The 19,751-nt window shown below is 41.0% G+C and overlaps 1 protein-coding gene across 4 annotated transcripts; it reads right to left on the minus strand.

Moving 5' to 3' along the window:
- Positions 1 to 417: 417 nt before the first annotated feature.
- On the minus strand, positions 418 to 18,029 carry slco1e1 (solute carrier organic anion transporter family, member 1E1). 4 transcript variants are annotated; one of them, XM_072674205.1, is made up of 17 exons: positions 17,949 to 18,029; positions 17,625 to 17,724; positions 17,395 to 17,527; positions 17,140 to 17,242; positions 15,482 to 15,623; positions 14,492 to 14,624; positions 14,242 to 14,369; positions 12,479 to 12,631; positions 11,967 to 12,065; positions 10,529 to 10,759; positions 9,355 to 9,519; positions 8,288 to 8,483; positions 7,143 to 7,308; positions 5,056 to 5,240; positions 4,063 to 4,127; positions 2,251 to 2,368; positions 418 to 1,191 (listed from the first exon to the last, which is right to left on the minus strand). In XM_072674205.1, exons 4-17 carry the CDS (start codon positions 17,233 to 17,235, stop codon positions 792 to 794), a joined length of 2,277 nt encoding a protein of 758 aa, XP_072530306.1. In that variant the 5' UTR covers positions 17,236 to 17,242; positions 17,395 to 17,527; positions 17,625 to 17,724; positions 17,949 to 18,029; the 3' UTR covers positions 418 to 791. The 4 variants fall into 4 exon arrangements, with proteins under 4 accessions (XP_072530306.1, XP_072530305.1, XP_072530304.1 ...); XM_072674204.1 differs by having other exon boundaries at positions 17,625 to 17,772; positions 17,949 to 18,010; XM_072674203.1 differs by having other exon boundaries at positions 17,625 to 17,831; positions 17,949 to 17,988.
- Between the last annotated feature and the right edge of the window lie 1,722 nt (positions 18,030 to 19,751).

Below are 19,751 nucleotides of genomic sequence, written 5' to 3' on the forward strand. Positions count from 1 at the left end.
CAATTCTTAATTATAGCATGTTGAGCACATCCAAAGCGTGAATTATAACCCCGGACTGTAGGGGGAGCCCAGGAGCAAGAAATACCAATTCTTGCATAATGCTGCTTGAATTCTAAGATGAAGTGATACTGATAAATGGTCATGTAAAATGATAAATTATGAATTTATGGTGCAATATTTATATATATATATATATTTTTTTTTTTTACTTTTTTACTTTTTTATTCACTTCTATTATTTATATTATAAATATATTGGTAATTTATCTACATTTTTGCATCTGAATGTCTTGCTATCCCTTTTCTGCTGTGACTGAGAATTTCCCCACTGTGAGACCAATAAAGGATTATCTTATCTTATCTTATTATCTTATCTTATGTGATTTCATATGATATTGAAAAAATACAGGACATTCCATAAATAGAATATGGCCTCTTTAATATAAGACATTTTTAGGCACTCCCCCATTTAACTGTATCAAAACAAGTATTTAATCAAGACACCATCATTATCACACAGAACCAGATTATGATTTTTGTGAATTGTTATGCCCCTACATAACAGTGTGATGTTTCACGCTGCCAAGAAATGTCCTTCAAAATTAATAAATCAACAAAATAACAGGTGTGTGTTGTGTGTTTCTCATTAGGATGAATAGAATTTCACATTTTGTAAAACTCGTCCAGACCTGCAACGGCAACTACAACAAAGAACCCAGATATAATTTAATGACGTTCTCATTTCAGTCAAGTCAGTTCAGGCTGTTATTATATTTCGGTCCAGTATAACGACTACAGTTGGCTCCTCTGCTCAGCTTGTGGGTCTTGAGTCTGCTGACTGCTGTCCTGCACAGTTCGCAAGTCGCTGTCCGCTCCCGTAAGTCCGTTGACCTGCTCCGAGCCAGTGACCCCTGGCTGCTCATATGGAGTCTGAGACTCTGCCCTGATCTCTACTGTCCTCTCACTGGAGGCTAATGCATCTCCTGCAGGCTGTGACGGACCGGGGCAATGTCCTGGCGTCTCCTCAAGCTGCAGTTTTGAAGGCTGAAGCTCGACTTGGCCCTGGCCCTCGCTCCGCTGGAGGGCTGTGACGGCGTCCTTGCGGAACTGTTTCCTCAACAGCACAATGACGGCAATGACGAAGAAGTACGAGCAGCCACTCGCACACGACATCAGGCCCAGGAAGATGACTCTGGAAAACAGAGAACATTTTTTTTCATCCAGTTTGTGGAGCATTTCTATTGGTCCATTACATTTACATTTACATTTATGGCATTTAGCAGACGCTCTTATCCAGAGCGACTTACAAGGTTACCTGTATTACAGAGGTTGAGGGTCAGTGTAGTGTTAGGAGTCTTGCCCAAGGACTCTTATTGGTGTAGCGCAGCATAGTCACCCAGACCGGGAATCGAACCCCAGTCTCCCACATGGTGTTGTCCACTGATTGTCAAATGTTTGCATGATGTAAAGAGTAGCGTTGCGGTAATATAACTGACACACTGCAAGCCATTTAAACTGTACATAAGATCATGCTAGATTGGACCTAGAGTGCATTTATACATGGAAGTGACAAACTGTGAACCTCTAACACTGCTGTTCACCCTTCAAAAGAAAATCTAGCAGAACCAAAACAGAGCTGCAAAACAGGCCCATTCCAAAACCCTAAAACTGTTACATCACAGTCTTAAATGGCAAACCTGAAGACCCCAAAATTTAAGGAAATAAGGAAGCTAGTCTAAAAAAAAAAAAGCTAGAGGCTAATGCTAGCCTGGCCAAAGAAGGTAGAACGGCAGATTAATGCTACGGCCGCAATCTCTTCAGCTTCAGGTAAAATAACAGGGTGGTAAATAGGCTTTTGACACTGCACCTGAGCATTTTTCACCCGACCCCAAAGCCATATACATACTATTTATAAACAGAACGAAGAATAACATCAAATACTTCATCAATTCTGTCCATTTGTGCACCTTTAAGCCACATTTGATCATGCTCTAAGTAAACCCAGTCCAGTACAACCATGACATAGTCAAAGTGCAACAGTGCTACTCACTAGAAGCTATGCCTAGTATGTAGAGACTGGCCATCCCTTGACCCCTTGATGCCATAGTAGATGAAGATAATCAGTGTTCTTCACTTCACCTAATGTACTAATGTTATGGCTGTTTGGTGTCAGTCTGAATTTCACTGAATATAACTACATTTTATAGCTTAACTACCAGCACAACACCCACAAACACACACACATACACACCTGTACTTGTCCGAGTCGTACATGCGGCACGCCCCTCGGCCTCCACACTTTTTCATGCCCCATTTTAAACAGGTGGTGTCAATCAGAGCCCCAAAATACACTGGAGCTGGAATCCCTGCTGCATATCAGAGAGAGATATAACATATATAATGCATGAATATTTCAAATATTAAAGGATTATATCATATATAGCTAGCATAGAATAATTAGCATAACTCTAAGGTCAGAAACATACTTAACGCCAGTACACAAACGCAAATGCTAACCCACGGCCAATGCTGTGCTAACCCATGGTCCTGCTGTACAAACTTTACGTGTATTCTTACGTTACTATGGCAGTAAAACATTCAGTACTCTAGGGGGCGATAGAGAGAGAGAGACAGTCATCAAACTGGTCCGTCCTGACAGTTGACTGGAAAAACAGCAGAGCAGTTGTAGAGAGGAGAATTACCACTTAAGAAGGTCTTCTGGGTTTGTTAGACACTAGAGGGCGCTCCCGAGCGAGTCCAAAATGAATGGGTTGGTATGAAGCATTTCAGCAAAATCTTAGTTTGTGTCCTATCATTTTCATGCTGAAAAAAACCCTCATTTCCTCAACACAGAGCAACACCAGCTGTTTCAGCACCGCTGATAGATTTTAGCTATAAGACTACGTAGACGTGCCTTATTTGTAACGATAACGTCAGCGAGGACGAATCGCTTCATGGCAGCCGTTGGAAGTCTGTATTTCTTTACTGTAATAATGTGCATGTTTAACACTGCAACGCTTGTCACATTAAACACTAACATAGCATTAGCTGGCCAGGAGGTTAACCGTAGGCCGTAGGTGCATCATAACTGGCTGTAACTCCACCATCAACTCATCAACCAGTCAGCACTCACTAGCAGCGATGTTAGCATCTCTATTGCCCAAGACCCTATAGCTGCAGAAATCTGGAAATATACAGGTATGTTTTCATTGCTTTTTTTTAGAGAAATGCATCATTCTGGACAAGCATTTGGACACTATTTCAACTCCATTTCTTTAGCTGTTTAGCTCCATTGCTCTCCAATCATTAAGGACTCGCTCATGGCATTTTGCAGTCATTTTGTGATACAACATGGGGAAATAGGACATGGCCAGGCTCTCCATGAACCACCTCTGAAAAAAGCATGCCAGCGGTACGAGATGACGTGGCTGAAGCTGTAGCACCCCTAGCAACACTCCGCCAGTGCACAGCTAGTGCTTCTGTTGTGTACAAACTACGCCCGAAACCCAGTCTGCGTAGCTTAAACCACCTGCGTTCGCATCCCTGTGTAAAGTATTAAGTTTCGGGCCTAAAGAATGGCTATACTGAATAGAATACTGAGGTGTTCTTGGAAGAACTTCTCTTGAAAGGAGACTCGTGACCACCGTCTTTCAGTCAAAATCAGCCCCCACCATTGCTTAATATACAAAGTACACATGAAGACACAGCTGAATCCACTTAACATCTCTGCCACATCTCCTATATTTATTCAGTTCATGTCACTTTTACCAAATTAGGCCTCACCATATTATTCCTCAACTCCATTTCATTCCTTCAGGTCTATGAACATCCGCAGAGCTAATTAATATACTACAATACAAATCGGGGGGATAAAATGTCGCAAGAAGGTCATTTTGAATGGAAGTCTATAGAAAACGCAAGGTTTCAATTATGCCAAATCCTGCCCACCTCTGTTAATGTGGCGCATCCTGGTGGGGGACTTTGTTTTTCCAATAAAAGCCATGTAAATATGAACATTGGAAAGATAAACTACAGTGAAATACTCATTTTTGCACTTGCTTACCCAGAGTTCTTATCACTAGCGTCTGAATACCCAGTGCCAGGGACTTCAGCTCAGGACTGATGCACCTATAATAAAGTAATACAGATTTTTTATTTATTTTGATAAAGATGATATTACAATCACAGGTTACACAACTGACATCTGACCTCTGGCATCTAATACACTATATGGAAAAAAAAAGTATTTGGACACCTGCTCATTCAAGGGTATTAAAAAGAGTTTGTCCTGCTTTTGTTGGAGCAACTGTCTCTACTGTCCAGAGATACTGTCTACTAGATTTTGGAGGAGCATTGCTGTGAGTATTTGACTGAATTGACTGTTAGTGAGGTCAGGATGTTGGATGATGATCACCACCCAACCTCACCCAACCCGCGGAAGACATGCGTCCAGGCTTTTTTCTGTCCTGGCACCAAAGTGGTGGAACGAGCTGCCCCTGGGTGTCCGAACGGCCGAGTCGCTCGCTGTCTTCAAACGCAGACTGAAGACCCACCTCTTCAGAGAGTACTTGGACGATTAGAGTACTATGGTCACCTTATTGTATTGTGTTTAGCAATGTCTAAGCTTAGAGGTATCTTTTGAATTATTAGTCTATTCTAACTAGCGAAGGTTTTCTTGGGTAAATAGCAAAGCACTTTGTAAGTCGCTCTGGATAAGAGCGTCTGCTAAATGCCGTAAATGTAAATGTAAATGTCATCATCCCCAACTCCCCAACTCATCCCAAAAGTATTGGATGGTGCTCCACCATCATTCCAGAGTTCAATGCCACTGCTCCACAGCTCAATGCTGGGGGGCTTTATACCCCTCTAGCCCATGCCTGAAATTGGGCAGCATGGTGCCAATAGGGCCATGTTTATCTTCTCCAGAGAGTCCTATTCTATTGGCAGTACTTCTCTACTGGGACTAGACAAGCTGTGCGTGTGTGTGCATTTGTGTGTCCACAAACATATGGACATATAGTGTGTAAGACATGGCATCAGAAGCAATTTTACTGACCGTATAATGACCATATATGCAGGCGTGGTCCCCAGCGAGTTAATGAAGGAGCTGAGGACGGACACGGCCATGTAGGAGGTGAAGCTGCGGCTGCACTCTGGGCCCCGAGGACACTGACCAAGAGACACAGAGGTACTGCCCTCTACTGGAGAGGGACTCAATACACAACTGCAGTTGTGGAAGACCTGAGATAGACAAATGATAAAGCTAGATGTGAGATGTAAGATGCCAGAGGGCTCTCCCAGGAGAGTCTAACATGAATGATGGCCTGTGGAGCTTTTCTACAAAACAGCAGAGAATATGGTATTGTGGGGTCCAGGCCTATTTATTTATATATATATGCTGTCAATGTTAACTCATTAATGTACACAATTAATCTGCAAATTTTAACACATTACTTATATTAATATCTAAGATTGGCCCCTTAGGGTCCCTTAACTTTCTCCCGTAGGTCTCTCTCTCTTTACAGAGACTAGTGACGGATTAGCATTTATATATAGCAATGTAAACACAGCGGTGCTACTGTTGAGCTCAGAGGGTAGATTACATTTTATTTATGCTAAAATATGGATTAAATCTCTAAAACTAACTCCCAGTAATAGAGCAGTTTCTCTATTAAAGCTTCTGTGTTTGAGCTTTGTTGTGTTCCAGGCTAAAGTTCTCTAAACTACACTGAGATACTGTAACAAAAAAAAAAACAGATTCCTCTGGACAGTTTATTAGGCATACACATTTATATGTTCTCCCACCTAAAAAGCTAGCATTTTAGCACTTGTGATTAACCCTAGCCATACAATATTGTTGTGATTAAATGACATTAAATGTTTTAATAGATGGGCACCACGAATATATATATATATATATATATATATATATATATATATATATATATATATACACACAGAGAGAGACACAAGAACAGTTTTTGCCCTCAAGCCATCACCTTCCTCAACAGCTGATCACCATCATCAGCTACAGGCTACAAACTTATCCTACAGTTACTGCATTACTGCACCATTACTCATGTGTACACTGCTGTGGTTACACAATATTTCATCTGTATAGTGTTGCTTACTGCTGTTCTGCGAACAACACTGTTTCTATAAAGCACACTGTATAGAAATATCCCCATACAGTCTGTGTATAATCTGTATATTGTGTATTGTCTGTAAATTATATGTAGCTGTATATAGTGGTGTATATATATATATATATATATATATATATATATATATATATATAACAGAGCAGCAGGCCAAGTAAACTATGACTATAAACCACAAGGAAAGCCACCAGAACGGTTGGACCCCCCCGGGAGACTCCAGCCACTGCGTGTGTTTAGTTAATGTACAACACGAGAGGCTAACCTGGACATTTATTGACACATAGACTACTGCAGTAGTTAGCTATATAAATATTCACGATTAAAGGTAGTAAAACACGGAGACTTTGAATGTAGGTGGAGAAAGTAAACATAAACATTGGACTAGAAAAATGAACAGCTTAACCTTTGAGTTACGATTTCTACAAGTAGTTAAAAGAAGAGATTGTCACAGTTTCACAACATTTTATATAAACCATGACACATAAGACTGACATAACCATGCCATAAACATGTCTTTGTTGTCAAAAATCAGGGAAGACTTGTGATTTTGGTTTAGGCAATGTCAAATTATGCTAATAACTGATCTACTTGGAGCACCAATCAGCATTAAACAGTACTCTGTGGGAATTGAGCCATTTCCCCACTGGGTCAGTGCAGAATGTTGTAGGGAACACAATTTGAGTTTTATTACATTTGATTTAATTCAGTTTAGAAAATACAGAGGTATATATATATATATATATAAATACCACAATAAGTGTACCTCTGTATTTTCTAAACTGAATTAAATCAAATGTAATAAAACTCAAATTGCTACTGCAGTAGTCTAAGTGTCAATAAATGTCCGGGTTAGCCTCTCGTGTTGTACATTAACTAAACACACGCATTGGCTGGAGTCTCCCGGGGGGGTCCAACCGTTCTGGTGGCTTTCCTTGTGGTTTATAGTCATAGTTTACTTGGCCTGCTGCTCTGTTAGCATTACCGTGTCTTTTCCATGCCCACTGGAGCTCGAACATCCAGCCAAACATGGAGACATGTACGTGATGCCATCATCAGAACACACTGGATCCCACTCCCCTGCATTACAGGAGCAGTTCAGGTTACACTGCGAGAACAGGGATTGTTCATCATATGAAATCTGAGGAGTCCTGAGGAGGAAGAAAGTGGAGATTATAAATTAGCAGCTGGGTGATTCTCAAGGTACACCACCCAAAGACATAAAATTATCATCAATATTATCAATGAAATTTTTTAGTTTTAAAAGTTTAAAATTCCAAATAAAAACCTATTTATTTAAATTGTTTTTTTTTTTGTTTTTTTTTTAAAGAAATGATAAGTTTATACTTATTTATATATGCGGATGTTATATCTATTTTAATGTTTTTATGCATTTTATTTGTATATATACGTTTATGTATTTTATTTGCATATATATGCATATATTTGTTTTTATGTATTTTATTTGTATGTATATATTTTTTATGTATTATACATGTATTTACATTTTTATATTTACATATTTTAATCACATTCATTCATGTTTTTTTTCTTTGTCTTGCAGTTTTAATGCATATTACTATTTTGGTTTACCTTATGTTGTGAAGGCCTTTGAACTGTGTTGAAAAATGTGAGTAATTGTAACTAAAATGTAACTGAGTCACCTTACGTGACACATTAACATGCCTTAAGGATGGGATGCCAAAAAAAAGTAAACATTTAAGATCCCATTGATTGAGACTATTAAAAGTACAAGGCATATTTTTAAACCTGCACGTTTTAGGTGTTTAAACGTTATAAACAACATTTTGCACAATGTTTGCTTTCTGACACCCCTTTGAGGAAGTGACATCATCAAGGTTTCTTTGACTGCATGGTTTAAATAGAGGTAAGATGATGTTCCCTCTTCTCTGAATATTAAAATTAATCATTTTGACAGATCAAGCTTGTGAAACTCAGTTCTTCGGCCCTGCCCCTAATTTGTCCTATTTGGTGTTGTTTAAAACGTTCTGAATTCTTATCTATCCATATATAGATATTTTCGACTGATCTTAGCTTCTCTCAGCAGAATTTCAGCACAGTTCTGATGGTCCTATTAGCCTTAGAGGATGTAGTAGTAGGCTGCAGTACCCGTTATATGACACTGTGAGGCCAGCCATGCGCATGTTGTCGCATTTGGTGCCGAACTGCAAGAGCATGAGCAGGCAGGCAGAGAAGGAGGCAAGGAAGGACAGCTGAGCTCCAGAAACCACGCTCAGCTTATACCTCTTCATCAGCAGCCCACCCAAAAAGATCCCCACAGCAACCACCGGCAGATTCAACACCCCTGCATTAGGACAGTATAAGAGATTAGCTGACATTGTTGCACAGAGGCATGCATGCCATTCTCACGTTTTTGCTGAGCGAAGAAGTAGGAAGGGCAGTGGTCAGTGAGAGTGTCTACCTGTAATTAACTCTATATAACATTGGAATAAACCCAAATAAGCATAAAGTCAGTGGTCAGTCAGAGTGTCTACCTGTAATTAACTCTATATAACATTAAAATAAACCCAAATAAACATAAAGTCAGTAGTCAGAGTGTCTACCTGTAAAACTCTATATAACATTAGAATAAACCCAAATAAACATAAAGTCAGTAGTCAGTGAGAATGTCTACCTGTAATTAACTCTATATAACATTAGAATAAACCTAAATAAACATAAAGTCAGTGGTCAGTGAGAGTGTCTACCTGTAATTAACTCTATATAACATTAGAATAAACCCAAATAAACATAAAGTCAGTAGTCAGTGAGAATGTCTACCTGTAATTAACTCTATATAACATTAGAATAAACCTAAATAAACATAGTCAGTGGTCAGTGAGAGTGTCTACCTGTAATTAACTCTATATAACATTAGAATAAACCCAAATTAACATAAAGTTAGTGGTCAGTGAGAGTGTCTACCTGTAATTAAGTCTATATAACATTAGATAAAAAAAAAAGACAGTCAGGGAAATTGGGTAATCTTCAAAACTTTGCCTACTAAAGGAGCTTTTGAGCTGAGGCAGTGGTAATGAGCTGTGATGGAATGTAATGATAGAATTTGCCATTAAATTATCTTATCTATCTTAAGCCTTATACTTGAGAGACATTTGAGACAGCATTGCTAAGGAGTGCCTGTAACCATACTGTAGATTTGAGCGACAGAAACTCACCAATAAGGAAGTTCGCTCTGGAGGCGGACTGGCCGAACTGTTGCTCCATGTACTTGGCTTTGAAGGTGATCAGGCCGATTAGCGAGTTGTAATTCAAGACATTTGCACAGAGCAGTAGGAGGTAGGCCGGGGTGCCCAAGAGTTTCTTCAAGGAGGGCAAGAAACCTGCACAAGAGATTACCCCACATCCACTGTGAGTGTTGAAATGTAACACTGGCAAATTTGCCATGTAATGGTGGCTTCCCTGCTTTCTTCATTTAGGCAGACTTACTAAATATAGATGTCCTTCCTGGCTTTAGGTAACGACACAATTTGTGAAGGTTTGGCCAAGAATAATATTTACACATCTCTTAACCTGTTAGTTTTGTACTGCAGCTCTGAGGCTAATGTAGCTAACAAGTAATGGCAGCTAATAAGAAATACTGTGTAAACTGCACACCTAAATCATCACACACACCTCAAACCTTGTGGAGGTGTTTAGTGATCTCTAATAGACTAACTTATATGGTTTTTGTATGATACACTGTTCTGTCTATAAACACTTCAAAGTAGATGTTTCTCCTTGAGACTGGGGAAAAGCTAGCTTCCTTTACTTGTTCACAGCCAACATGAGCAACTGAGCGATGCCACAGAAGAACCCATAAAGAACCATGGTTCTTCTATGGCATAATTTATTTAATAAGTATAATAAAGCTGCATAATGCGAGAATCTGTATTTTTTGCTCTTGGGCTCCCCCTACTGTTGAGAAGTGTAATTTGTGCTTTGAGCCACCCCTGAAGGACATGCTCTGTACACATGCATTTCTGGACAAGCTGAGAGATATAAAACCCTCACTGAAAGGTAAAGAAGCATGTGGACTGAGGTGGTAGAGCAATACTACAGGATTGTACACTAATATGACTAAGGTTATGCAGCATTGCGCAGTTCTCCAAAGTTACACAGTGCAGTCGCAGTGTGCCGAGCTCAGGTATACTGTACTTCAACTGTACTTCAAGCAAGACCGACTTCTCAGTAGATGATTCTCCTTGAGACTGGGTAAAAGCTAACTTCCTTTACTTGTTCACAGCCAACATCTACAGATGCAAGCTTTAGGCTTTGCTGGAACGCTCACTTGCTGTTAAAAAATCAAAGACCTTGAACTGGTCACCTACTTGGAAGCCCAAAGGGACTCGCCTTTTGCGATGTCCACCAGCTTTGTAGCTGGCGTGGCTGGATGTGTGGCATACTCCTGGTTGGCAAGACAAAGGCTGGGGTTTTCTCTGGGTTCCTCATCCTGCTTGGGTAAAGAACGAGGGAGGAACCAGAAGGGAACGCTGGCCATGAGCATGATGGCGGAGGACACCATGAATCCGAGCCACCAGGCACCTACCCACCGCGCGTCCTTTGGGGTGATGGTCACAGTGTCTGTAAAAAAGAAGCCAGAGATCTGCTGGAGTTGAAACATTTGGGTCATTTCCTAAGTTTTTGGGCGGTTTTTGGGGGCCCAACCCCTGGGCTGGTGACATTATAGCTACATTAAGGTAACATCTAAAAAATGTGTCCGGCTGGAAATGTACAATTGCGTAAAACGTCTGAGAATTCGCTTAGATTTCACGTCAGCGTTTGCGTCTGCAATTGTCTTATGTTAATTGTTCATAGCCTTTAACTCTGTATCTTCAACTACCCTTTAAATCCCACCTTTACCTCCTTCTAAGTACCTGTATCCACACAACCACTATTCAAAGATAATGAGATGAAAAAGGAGCCTTAATGAATGCCTAAACACCAACCACCATTGTCCTGCAAAAACTTTGTATCTCCAGAATGGCAGCTTTACAGGAAAAGGAGAAAACCTTCTTAACTTCCAATGGAAGTCAATGGAAAAAGATCCATTTTAAGTAATTCAGAGAATTTCTATTGGTCTGTTTATCATAAATGTCTACCACAATAAAAAGCACAACAGTTTCACATGACAGTTGATGTTAAAAAAACAAACAAACAAAAAAACAAACAGCAAAAGTACAAGGTTTTAAGACAGTGACGAAATTCACGAATCGGTCATAAAACCAAGTGGACCAGCTATTATGAAATGTCCAAATCAATACTTAGACCAATCGATATACACAGTACACAGTTATCATACAGATCAGAAATGGTGGGTTTTTAAGGTGCTATCGTCATGAAATAAAATGATTTTGCCATATAGGCTATTTATGGTTATTTGCTGGTCTTGATTAATGTACTAATACTGTAGTTGCATGTTTTAAAGGAGTTTAAGTCACTCCTGCCCTCACACATACACACTGCTATGGTCCTACAACTTAGGCCTACTTGAACCCCCCTGCCCACAATAACCCAACCATTCTGGGCATTTGGGGGGAAAATTGGGTAAATAAAAAAAAAAATTAAAAAGGAGGACACTGGGGACACACCCCAGTGTGTATATATAAAATATATGTTATATATAAAATGTATGTTATATGTTACCAATATAAAATAGTTTTTTTTGTTTTTTTTACTTTTTTTACCCAATTTTCCTCCCAAATTAACTTAATTTCAACGTTAATAAGTTAGTTTCAACCAAAAAGATCTGAGCAACAGAAACACAGCATGATGATTAATAAGTGCTTACCAACATCAACAAATCCAATGTCCACATACAGTTTGGCACACATGGAGCCCATAAGGTAGCCAAACATGGGTCCCAGCAGCGTGATGGTCTGGAGGCATGCTGTTAAAGGGTGTTGTGTCCGAAAAACAGTAAAACAGACAAGTTCTTTTACTATCTGTGCTCGTACATGATCAAATTCTGCCCTGGAAATAAAGAATATTAATGCAGAAAATGAAGAAAATTCATACAAATTCTCTCAATCAGGTGTACATGATGTATTTAACCTTATCATGCACATAAACAATGTATTCATTACTCAGAACATCACCATTTAAATGTGTGGAATTTCACTTTCTCCTTTAAACGTTATAGCCCCGCCCACTTATGTTGACGCAAACATTTAAGACTTCATTTAATCTCTTCAAACCATTCAAACCTTTTTTTTTTTAACAGATATTGTTTCCATTATATTGTCCTCTTCCTCCACACGACTGTATAAAATAAAAACAGAATGTAACGGAAATGCCATTTGCCTATGTAGAACGCAGAATTCTCAGCTTTTGCAAAGTCGTCAATGTATGAGATCCCGAGGGGAGTGACTGGTGTTTCTCCAATCCCCCTCAGGGCATTTCCCAGGAACACATAAATCCACATGTTGGAGCCAGGCTCTCCCACACAGTCAACACCTGCAACAACAGAGAAGACCTTACTGTTCAATTTCGATTCAGGTTAAAAACTCTTGCTACAAAAGCATCGGTTCTTTGAGCGAAGCCACAGAAGCTCCATTTTTGGTTCCATAAAGAACCTATGGCATCACTCAAAGAACCCTTTGAAGCACCTTTTTTTTTTTTTTTTTTATGAGTGTAAGAAAGGTGCATAATGTGAGAATCTGTATTTCTTGGGCTCCCCCTGCTGTTGGGAAGTGTAATTTGTGCTTTGAGACACCCCTGAAGGACATGCTCCGTACACATGCATTTCTGGACAAGCTGAGAGATATAAAACCCTCACTGAAAGGTAAAGCAGCATGTGGACTGAGGTATACTGTACTTCAAGCAAGAAAATGAAGATACACCGTTAGATTTTAGTCCTGGTTTGCTTTGCGTTCATACTGACATAATTACAACTGAACCAAACGGAGCAAAGGGTGGTGTATGCCGCCCGTATGAAAGGTCTGCATAATACGGGTGTGCCTGTGGGTCCTGTCTGATCCACTAGCTGGAGAAACCTATCAGCATTAAACCATGATTTTAATAATGTACACATGCTTATTTATTTATGAAACAATATATGTTAAAGCTGTAAAATGGCTGGGTCCCAAATCTCACACGCCCTTACTTCACTGAGGCAGCTACACTACTGAATGAAGTTCTAATTGTGGCTAGTGTTGAAACACTGTGTAGTAGTGTGATAGTGTGTGGTTTGGGACACAGCCCTGCTAAACTACAGCGTCGGACTGAAGAAGCTAAAGCACAGGAAGCGAACAGGCAGGGTTGGTACTAGATTTTGCGGGCAGGAGCGACCCCGGGGCTGTGCACAACTCTATGTTTAATGAGTGTTCAATGAGTACCAGAGCTTGAAAGGCAGCGTTCACACTTACTCTAGTGAACCGCACTAACAGAGCAATCGCACCACCAACACACCCATAGACTCCACCCTCCCTTTTGTCCTCCCTTAGTGGAGCATCAACCGCCAAACCAAAAAATTCTACATAACGTTGCTTTAATTACATTTACATTTACATTTACGGCATTTAGCAGACGCTCTTATCCAGAGCGACTTACAAAGTGCTTTGCTATTTACCCAAGAAAAGCCTTAGCTAGTTAGAATAGACTAATAATTCAAAAGATACCTCTAAGCTTAGACACTGCTAAACACAATACAATAAGGCGACCATAGAACTATTCGTCCAAGTACTCTCTGAAGAGGTGGGTCTTCAGTCTGCGTTTGAAGACAGTGAGTGACTCGGCCGTTCGGACACCCAGGGGCAGCTCGTTCCACCACTTTGGTGCCAGGACAGAAAAAAGCCTGGACGCTTGTCTTCCGCGGATTTTGAGGGATGGCGGGTCGAGCCGAGCCGTACTTGAAGCTCGAAGGGCTCTTGGTGCGGATCGGCTTTTGACCATTGCCATCAGATACGGAGGGGCTGGTCCGTTCTTGGCTTTGTAGGCCAGCGTCAGGGTTTTAAATCTGATGCGGGCAGCTACAGGAAGCCAGTGGAGAGAACGCAGCAGTGGAGTGACATGGCTAAATTTTGGGACAATTAGACTTCATAGCAACAATAACTTCGGCTTGATACCTGTGTTGAAGTTGCCTGAAGACTCTTGACGCATGCCTGGGTAATGGCTTTCCACTGCGGGGTCCTGGCAGGCCACAATGCTGACATTTTCATTTAGTGAGCTTTGAATAACTGTATCGTATTCATACCTGTGAAAATGAAACACAGATGAAGGATAGAGCTTTCCCTCAGAAGTCCTGCTCTCAGAAAACATCACAGGCACCACAAAGGTACAGAAAAGCCTACAAAATCGCTGCTGATGTAACCGTACCGTCCCATGAAGAAGTGTGGCAGTCCTGTGATAACAGAGCCAACAGCCATTAGGAAACAGCCGGACCCTATGAGCCTGGGTCTGTGCAACTTTGCCCCAAAATGACTAACCATAACCAGGAAGAGCAGGTTACCTGCAGGGGAACAGAAGCACACAAGCACATAAGCTGCTTATCTGGGCAGGAATTGTTTACTGCTTCAGTAAAACATTGAGATTAGAATAAACACTAATATCATTCCTACAGAAAGTCGTGGTGGTTCTCATTATCATATTAAAATCTCTTTATTTACTACTATCTGAACGTTTCATGATAAATGGACCAATCACTATTTGTCAGTCACATGTGTTTATTCTCCTTGGCATTATTGGGCAGTGTTCAGCAGTTAGAGCTCCAGGTTATGGGTTCGATACCCAGGCTCGGCAAACTGCCACTGTTGGGCTCATGAGCAAGGCCCTTCACCCTCTCTGCTCCCCGGGCGCTGGAGGTAGTTGCCCACCAATCGGTGTGTGTGTGTGTGTGTGTGTGTGTGCTCATTCCCCCTAGTTCACTAGTGTGTGTTAAGTGGCGAATACATGCACCTTTACCTTGAAGGCAAGGAACCTACAATAGCTTTGGTTTATAAGCAATTTCATCCAAGCAATTGGCTAAGAGATAGAGGGGGAAATGGGAAATGTGCAGTACGTGGAAGTGGCCGATACTGGGGATGGCCACTGCTAGCTATGCTAACTCAATATTGCAACAGGCTACATAATGTTATTTAGAGCCAGTTAGAGCAGAGCAAACTAGCGCTAGCTTTCCAACACATCGCAAAAGGTTCAGTGTTGTGGGGCACCATATCCAAAGAAGAAGAAGAAGGGTCTGTGGTTGAAGGCGCTACATTTAAAACATCCACCCAAACGTCCACACGGCTACTACCATTTTGTGGAAGGGCAACCAACCCCAGTTATTTACAGGACACTGTCCTCACACACACACACAGTTCTTTTTACCCATCTCAAAGCTGCCGTCGATAAGGCCAATGAGAGAGCTGGACAGGTCAAATCTTCTCTCTATCTGAGTGATGGAGCTCTTCATGTAGGTGCCAGACAAAGCTTTGGAGAAGTAGGCGAAGGACAGGGACATGATGAACATCTGGAGGATTCACAGGACAGAGAAGCAGAGGATAATAAGCCTCCTGCACTGTGGCTTTAGGCAAGTTATGTGGACCTTTATTAGTGCTTAAGAAAATGAATCAGGTAAATGAATAAACAAGAACACACACACACATGTTTGTTTTACTATATCTAGTGGGGACTGGCAATAATGTTTTTATGTAATTGTATACTGCAAACGTTACTCTAGCCTTAAACCCTACTAACTATTCTATCCTACTAACTAACCTCAGTAACCTGCACTTAAACCTAACCCTAAACTTATCCTCAGTATCCAAAAGCTTCCTTTAACAGGGTGAAGTGCTGAAAACAGTCTGTTTAACCAGAAAAATGTCCTCACTTCAGCTCATTATTTGAGTTGTCCTGTTATTATGGGGACATTTGGTCCTTACAGGGATAGTATTACAAGAACACACAGACAACCTCCATTGTAAAATAGATTTATTATTAAAATCTACAAACTTTTAGCTGTTTACAATAAACCAATCAAACAAGAGCAATTTAAATAGCTCAACACAACTAATAGAACAAGTGCTTTCTCCAAATGGACTCTCATGCAGTTTCAGTATTATTTAACCCCTTCTTGACAAGCGTCTTAAGCTCTTATTTAGAGCCCTTCTGCTGTTCTGACCTGCTGACCTGACCATGATGCTAATGGCAGTGTTCCTAAGGAATCACTGAGGCAGTATTCTTGGCTTTTACCGCCTTTTTCAAATCCCACCAAATATTTCCTACAGGGTTCAATTCAGGCAACTGTGACAGGCACTCCAGAATCGTCCAGGACGTCTTCTGTATCCAAGCCTTGGTGGACTTGGTGGTGAGGTATGCTTGGGATCATTGTCCTTTTGCAAGGCTGTGTGATGCCCAAACTTTAGCTTCCTCACAGAAGGCATGAAGTTTCCTCCTTTAGGATTTACCAATACTTCATTGAACCCGTCTTGCCCTCCCACACGCTGCAGATTTCCAGTGCCGGAGGAAGCAAAGCAGCCCCAGGGTATCACTGAGCCACCTCCCTGCCTTACTGTAGGCAGGGTGTTCTTTTCAGGGTACGCCTCATTCTTCCTCCCCTTCAGGCATAGGCCCAAAAAGTTCCAGTTTTGTTTAATTGCTTTTCAGCAGAGGATCACAAAAATTCTCTGGAGTGATTAAAACAGCAGAGGGACACTCTACTAAGCACTAAAGACGCTTGTGATGAAGGGGTTGAGTAATTCTAAGACTGCAATCGTCATTAAAAATGGTATTTTGTGTTGAATTTGAAGAAAGCACTTGTTCTGTTAGTTGTGTTGGGATATTTAAATTGGTCTTGTTTGATTGGTTTATTGCAAACAGCTGTGAATTTAGCTAAGAAACCTAATTACCTCATTTTGATTGCAATTATATATAAAAGAACCTACTAAATATATATATATATATATATATATATATATATATATATATATATATATATATATATATAGGACACATATAGCTTGAAAATCTATAAAACACACACATACCTTTAGAGTAGAGCAGCGGGATGTCTCTTTGTCAACGCTACACAGCGCCTGTTGGCTGGTCATTTTGGCGTTATCGTCTTCACATGGGTCAGCCATTTTAACTCTGACAACAATTTAGAAATCAAGTCATTTTTAAGCCGATGTTAGAGAAACAAGTGCCCTGTTTGTAGGTTCAAGATCAGATCAGGCAGAAAAAATAATCATCCGAATCTACTGAATCTACCCCAGACAGTACTGCCGAGAAGCAATACCTACCCAATGACGGTGTGAGGATTAAGATTTAACCAGCTAGAAGAGACGAAGGTCAGTTTTTCATGATCCCCATCTTCAAAATAGGTGACTGAATATCCCAACTCCAAAACAGATACCAAACAAGACTTCTAGCACTCTGTTACGAGGGGTAAATAAGAGAGAGGCAAGTGAGACCGTTAGATTCAGCAAAACCTCATAGAGCACAAAAACACTTTTTTAGAGTCCATACTTACAGAGATAATCCCCCCGATTAAGCTGTAGTAATTCCCCCTCTGCCGGCCTTGGACCCCTGCGTCACCTATTCAGCTGTAGATGGCGGTGTTGGGGGGGGCACTTGAAGACATTTGAAGACATTTAAAGGAAGTTTCTCAGGAGAAGAGTCTGAAGGAAATGGAGGGAGCGGAGTGCAGGACAGAGAAGGAAGAGCAAGTATCCTAAAACTGTGAACAAAACCGAGACAGTGAGGGAGAGCGAAGGGCAAAGAGAGAGAGAGAAGAGGGAGGGTGAAAGCAGGGAGAGGTGAGTTTGCCTGTGCTCTGAGGGATCAGGTGTCTTACCTTTCAAACCATCGGCCTGTCGCAGTCCAGCCTGTGGCTGCTATTGCACACAGACAGCCACACAAAGGCCTTTGGCCATTTCCATTCTGCCCACATGCCAGATCCCGGGGGACACCCTCAACACAACGGACACTTCTAAAGGACTGTTCCATCCAGCCCAAGCAAGGCTTTCAATAGTGCCACCATGGTTTGTCTACATCAATGGATACTTCATTTGTAGCACTAAGCACATTGGTTGTGCTTTTGTCTTCAACGGGCATTGAAATACGACACACCCGTTCTCTAATTTTCTCCTGTACCTTCAAATTCATTCTGTACCCTTTCCAATAATCCCTCTGCTGAACATGAGCTGAGCCTGCAAACGCACAGGCTAATCACTGACCGAAAGAAGACAAAGAACACTAGAACCCCTACTGGTCACGTTCCACATGGCCTAAATTTTGTGGGATTTCTTGATTGTCTTTTTTTTTTTTTTGCAATTATTGGCTGACCCAGTGCTTGTGCCTGACTGCGTTTTGCCCAGTTTTGTCCGAGGAGCGCACCTGGGTTTGAGCCAAGGGAATGTGCTATTAACATTGCTAGCAGGCTGTGGAGCAGCCAAAGCCAAGCAGCTTTGGGAGCCAGGAGAGAGCAGTGCAGGGATTAGGACTTTGCCACTGCCACATTCCTGCACACAACAAAGCTGGAGACAAGGCTTTTTCCTTTAACCCCTTAACCTTTGTGGGCCTGTCTGATTTTTCTTCCTCCCTTCGTCCCTTCTATAGCTTCATATCAATGACTCAATGAGTCGTTTGCACCGGATGATAAGCAGTAGGCATAAAGGGGTCAACACCAAGTGTTTTCCTCAAGGAAAGGGATTGAAGCAGCTGTTAAACATGCAAACCAGAGATGCAAAGTCACTGGGACATACAGTACATTTAAATGAGTACATTTAGAAGAGTGAGGAACAGTGTTAGAAAAGTGCCAGAGAAAACACTTGTACAAACCCACTCAAGATGGTGTCCCAATACTTTTGTCCACATAGTATAGATAGCAAGAAAGCAGTTTGTGGAAGGTCAGCAAACAGCGAAAAAGGAAGCTGGCACCATACTGATGGGAGTGGAGTTACATAGAAGGGCCGAACTCCACAACCTACCTGATATAACAATCCGACGAAAAGCAGAGACAGAGAAGGCAAACTCAGCCTGGAATAGGGACAGATAAGATCCCAGGGAAGGCCCTGGAAAGAAGGGCCTAAGAACGAAGACCTCAACTCATGTTCCACCTACAGAAGCTTCACATTCCTGTCACTTATGTATTACTACAATATGCATTACAGGAATCTCTTGGAAGGACTTCAGAGACCAGTTCACCAGAGGTCATAACACTGGCAAGCAAGCTTTAGCATTGCTATTTTCAACCGAGGGTCGAGCAGAAAAGTGCCATGAACATTTCAATTAACTTTTGTAAAAAAATTCCACCAGAAAATATTTTTTATCTAAAATTATAATTGTTTGTGTGATAAAATATTAAGATGCTATGCTAATAAATCATTTATCCGCTGAAATCTGCTCAAATCATCACCCAGTAGTCTACTTTTGTTAAGCTGCTTTGTTAATGGGTGCCATAGCTTCACGCTTTGAAAAGGAAATATGGATAATTGTCTTAAATGGAAAACCTCAGATGTCCTAATGCCAATATTAGCACCCCCTGCAGCCAAGGAAAGAAAGCTAAGATCTTTGGAGATCTCTGGGTGCCTATTTCCTTGTGCATTGTCTGTGGAATGAAATCTCATCTCTCAAACTGAGAAGCAGGCGAATTTGA

This window comes from Salminus brasiliensis, chromosome 2 (assembly GCF_030463535.1).
Source record: "Salminus brasiliensis chromosome 2, fSalBra1.hap2, whole genome shotgun sequence".
Lineage (NCBI taxonomy): Eukaryota > Metazoa > Chordata > Actinopteri > Characiformes > Bryconidae > Salminus > Salminus brasiliensis.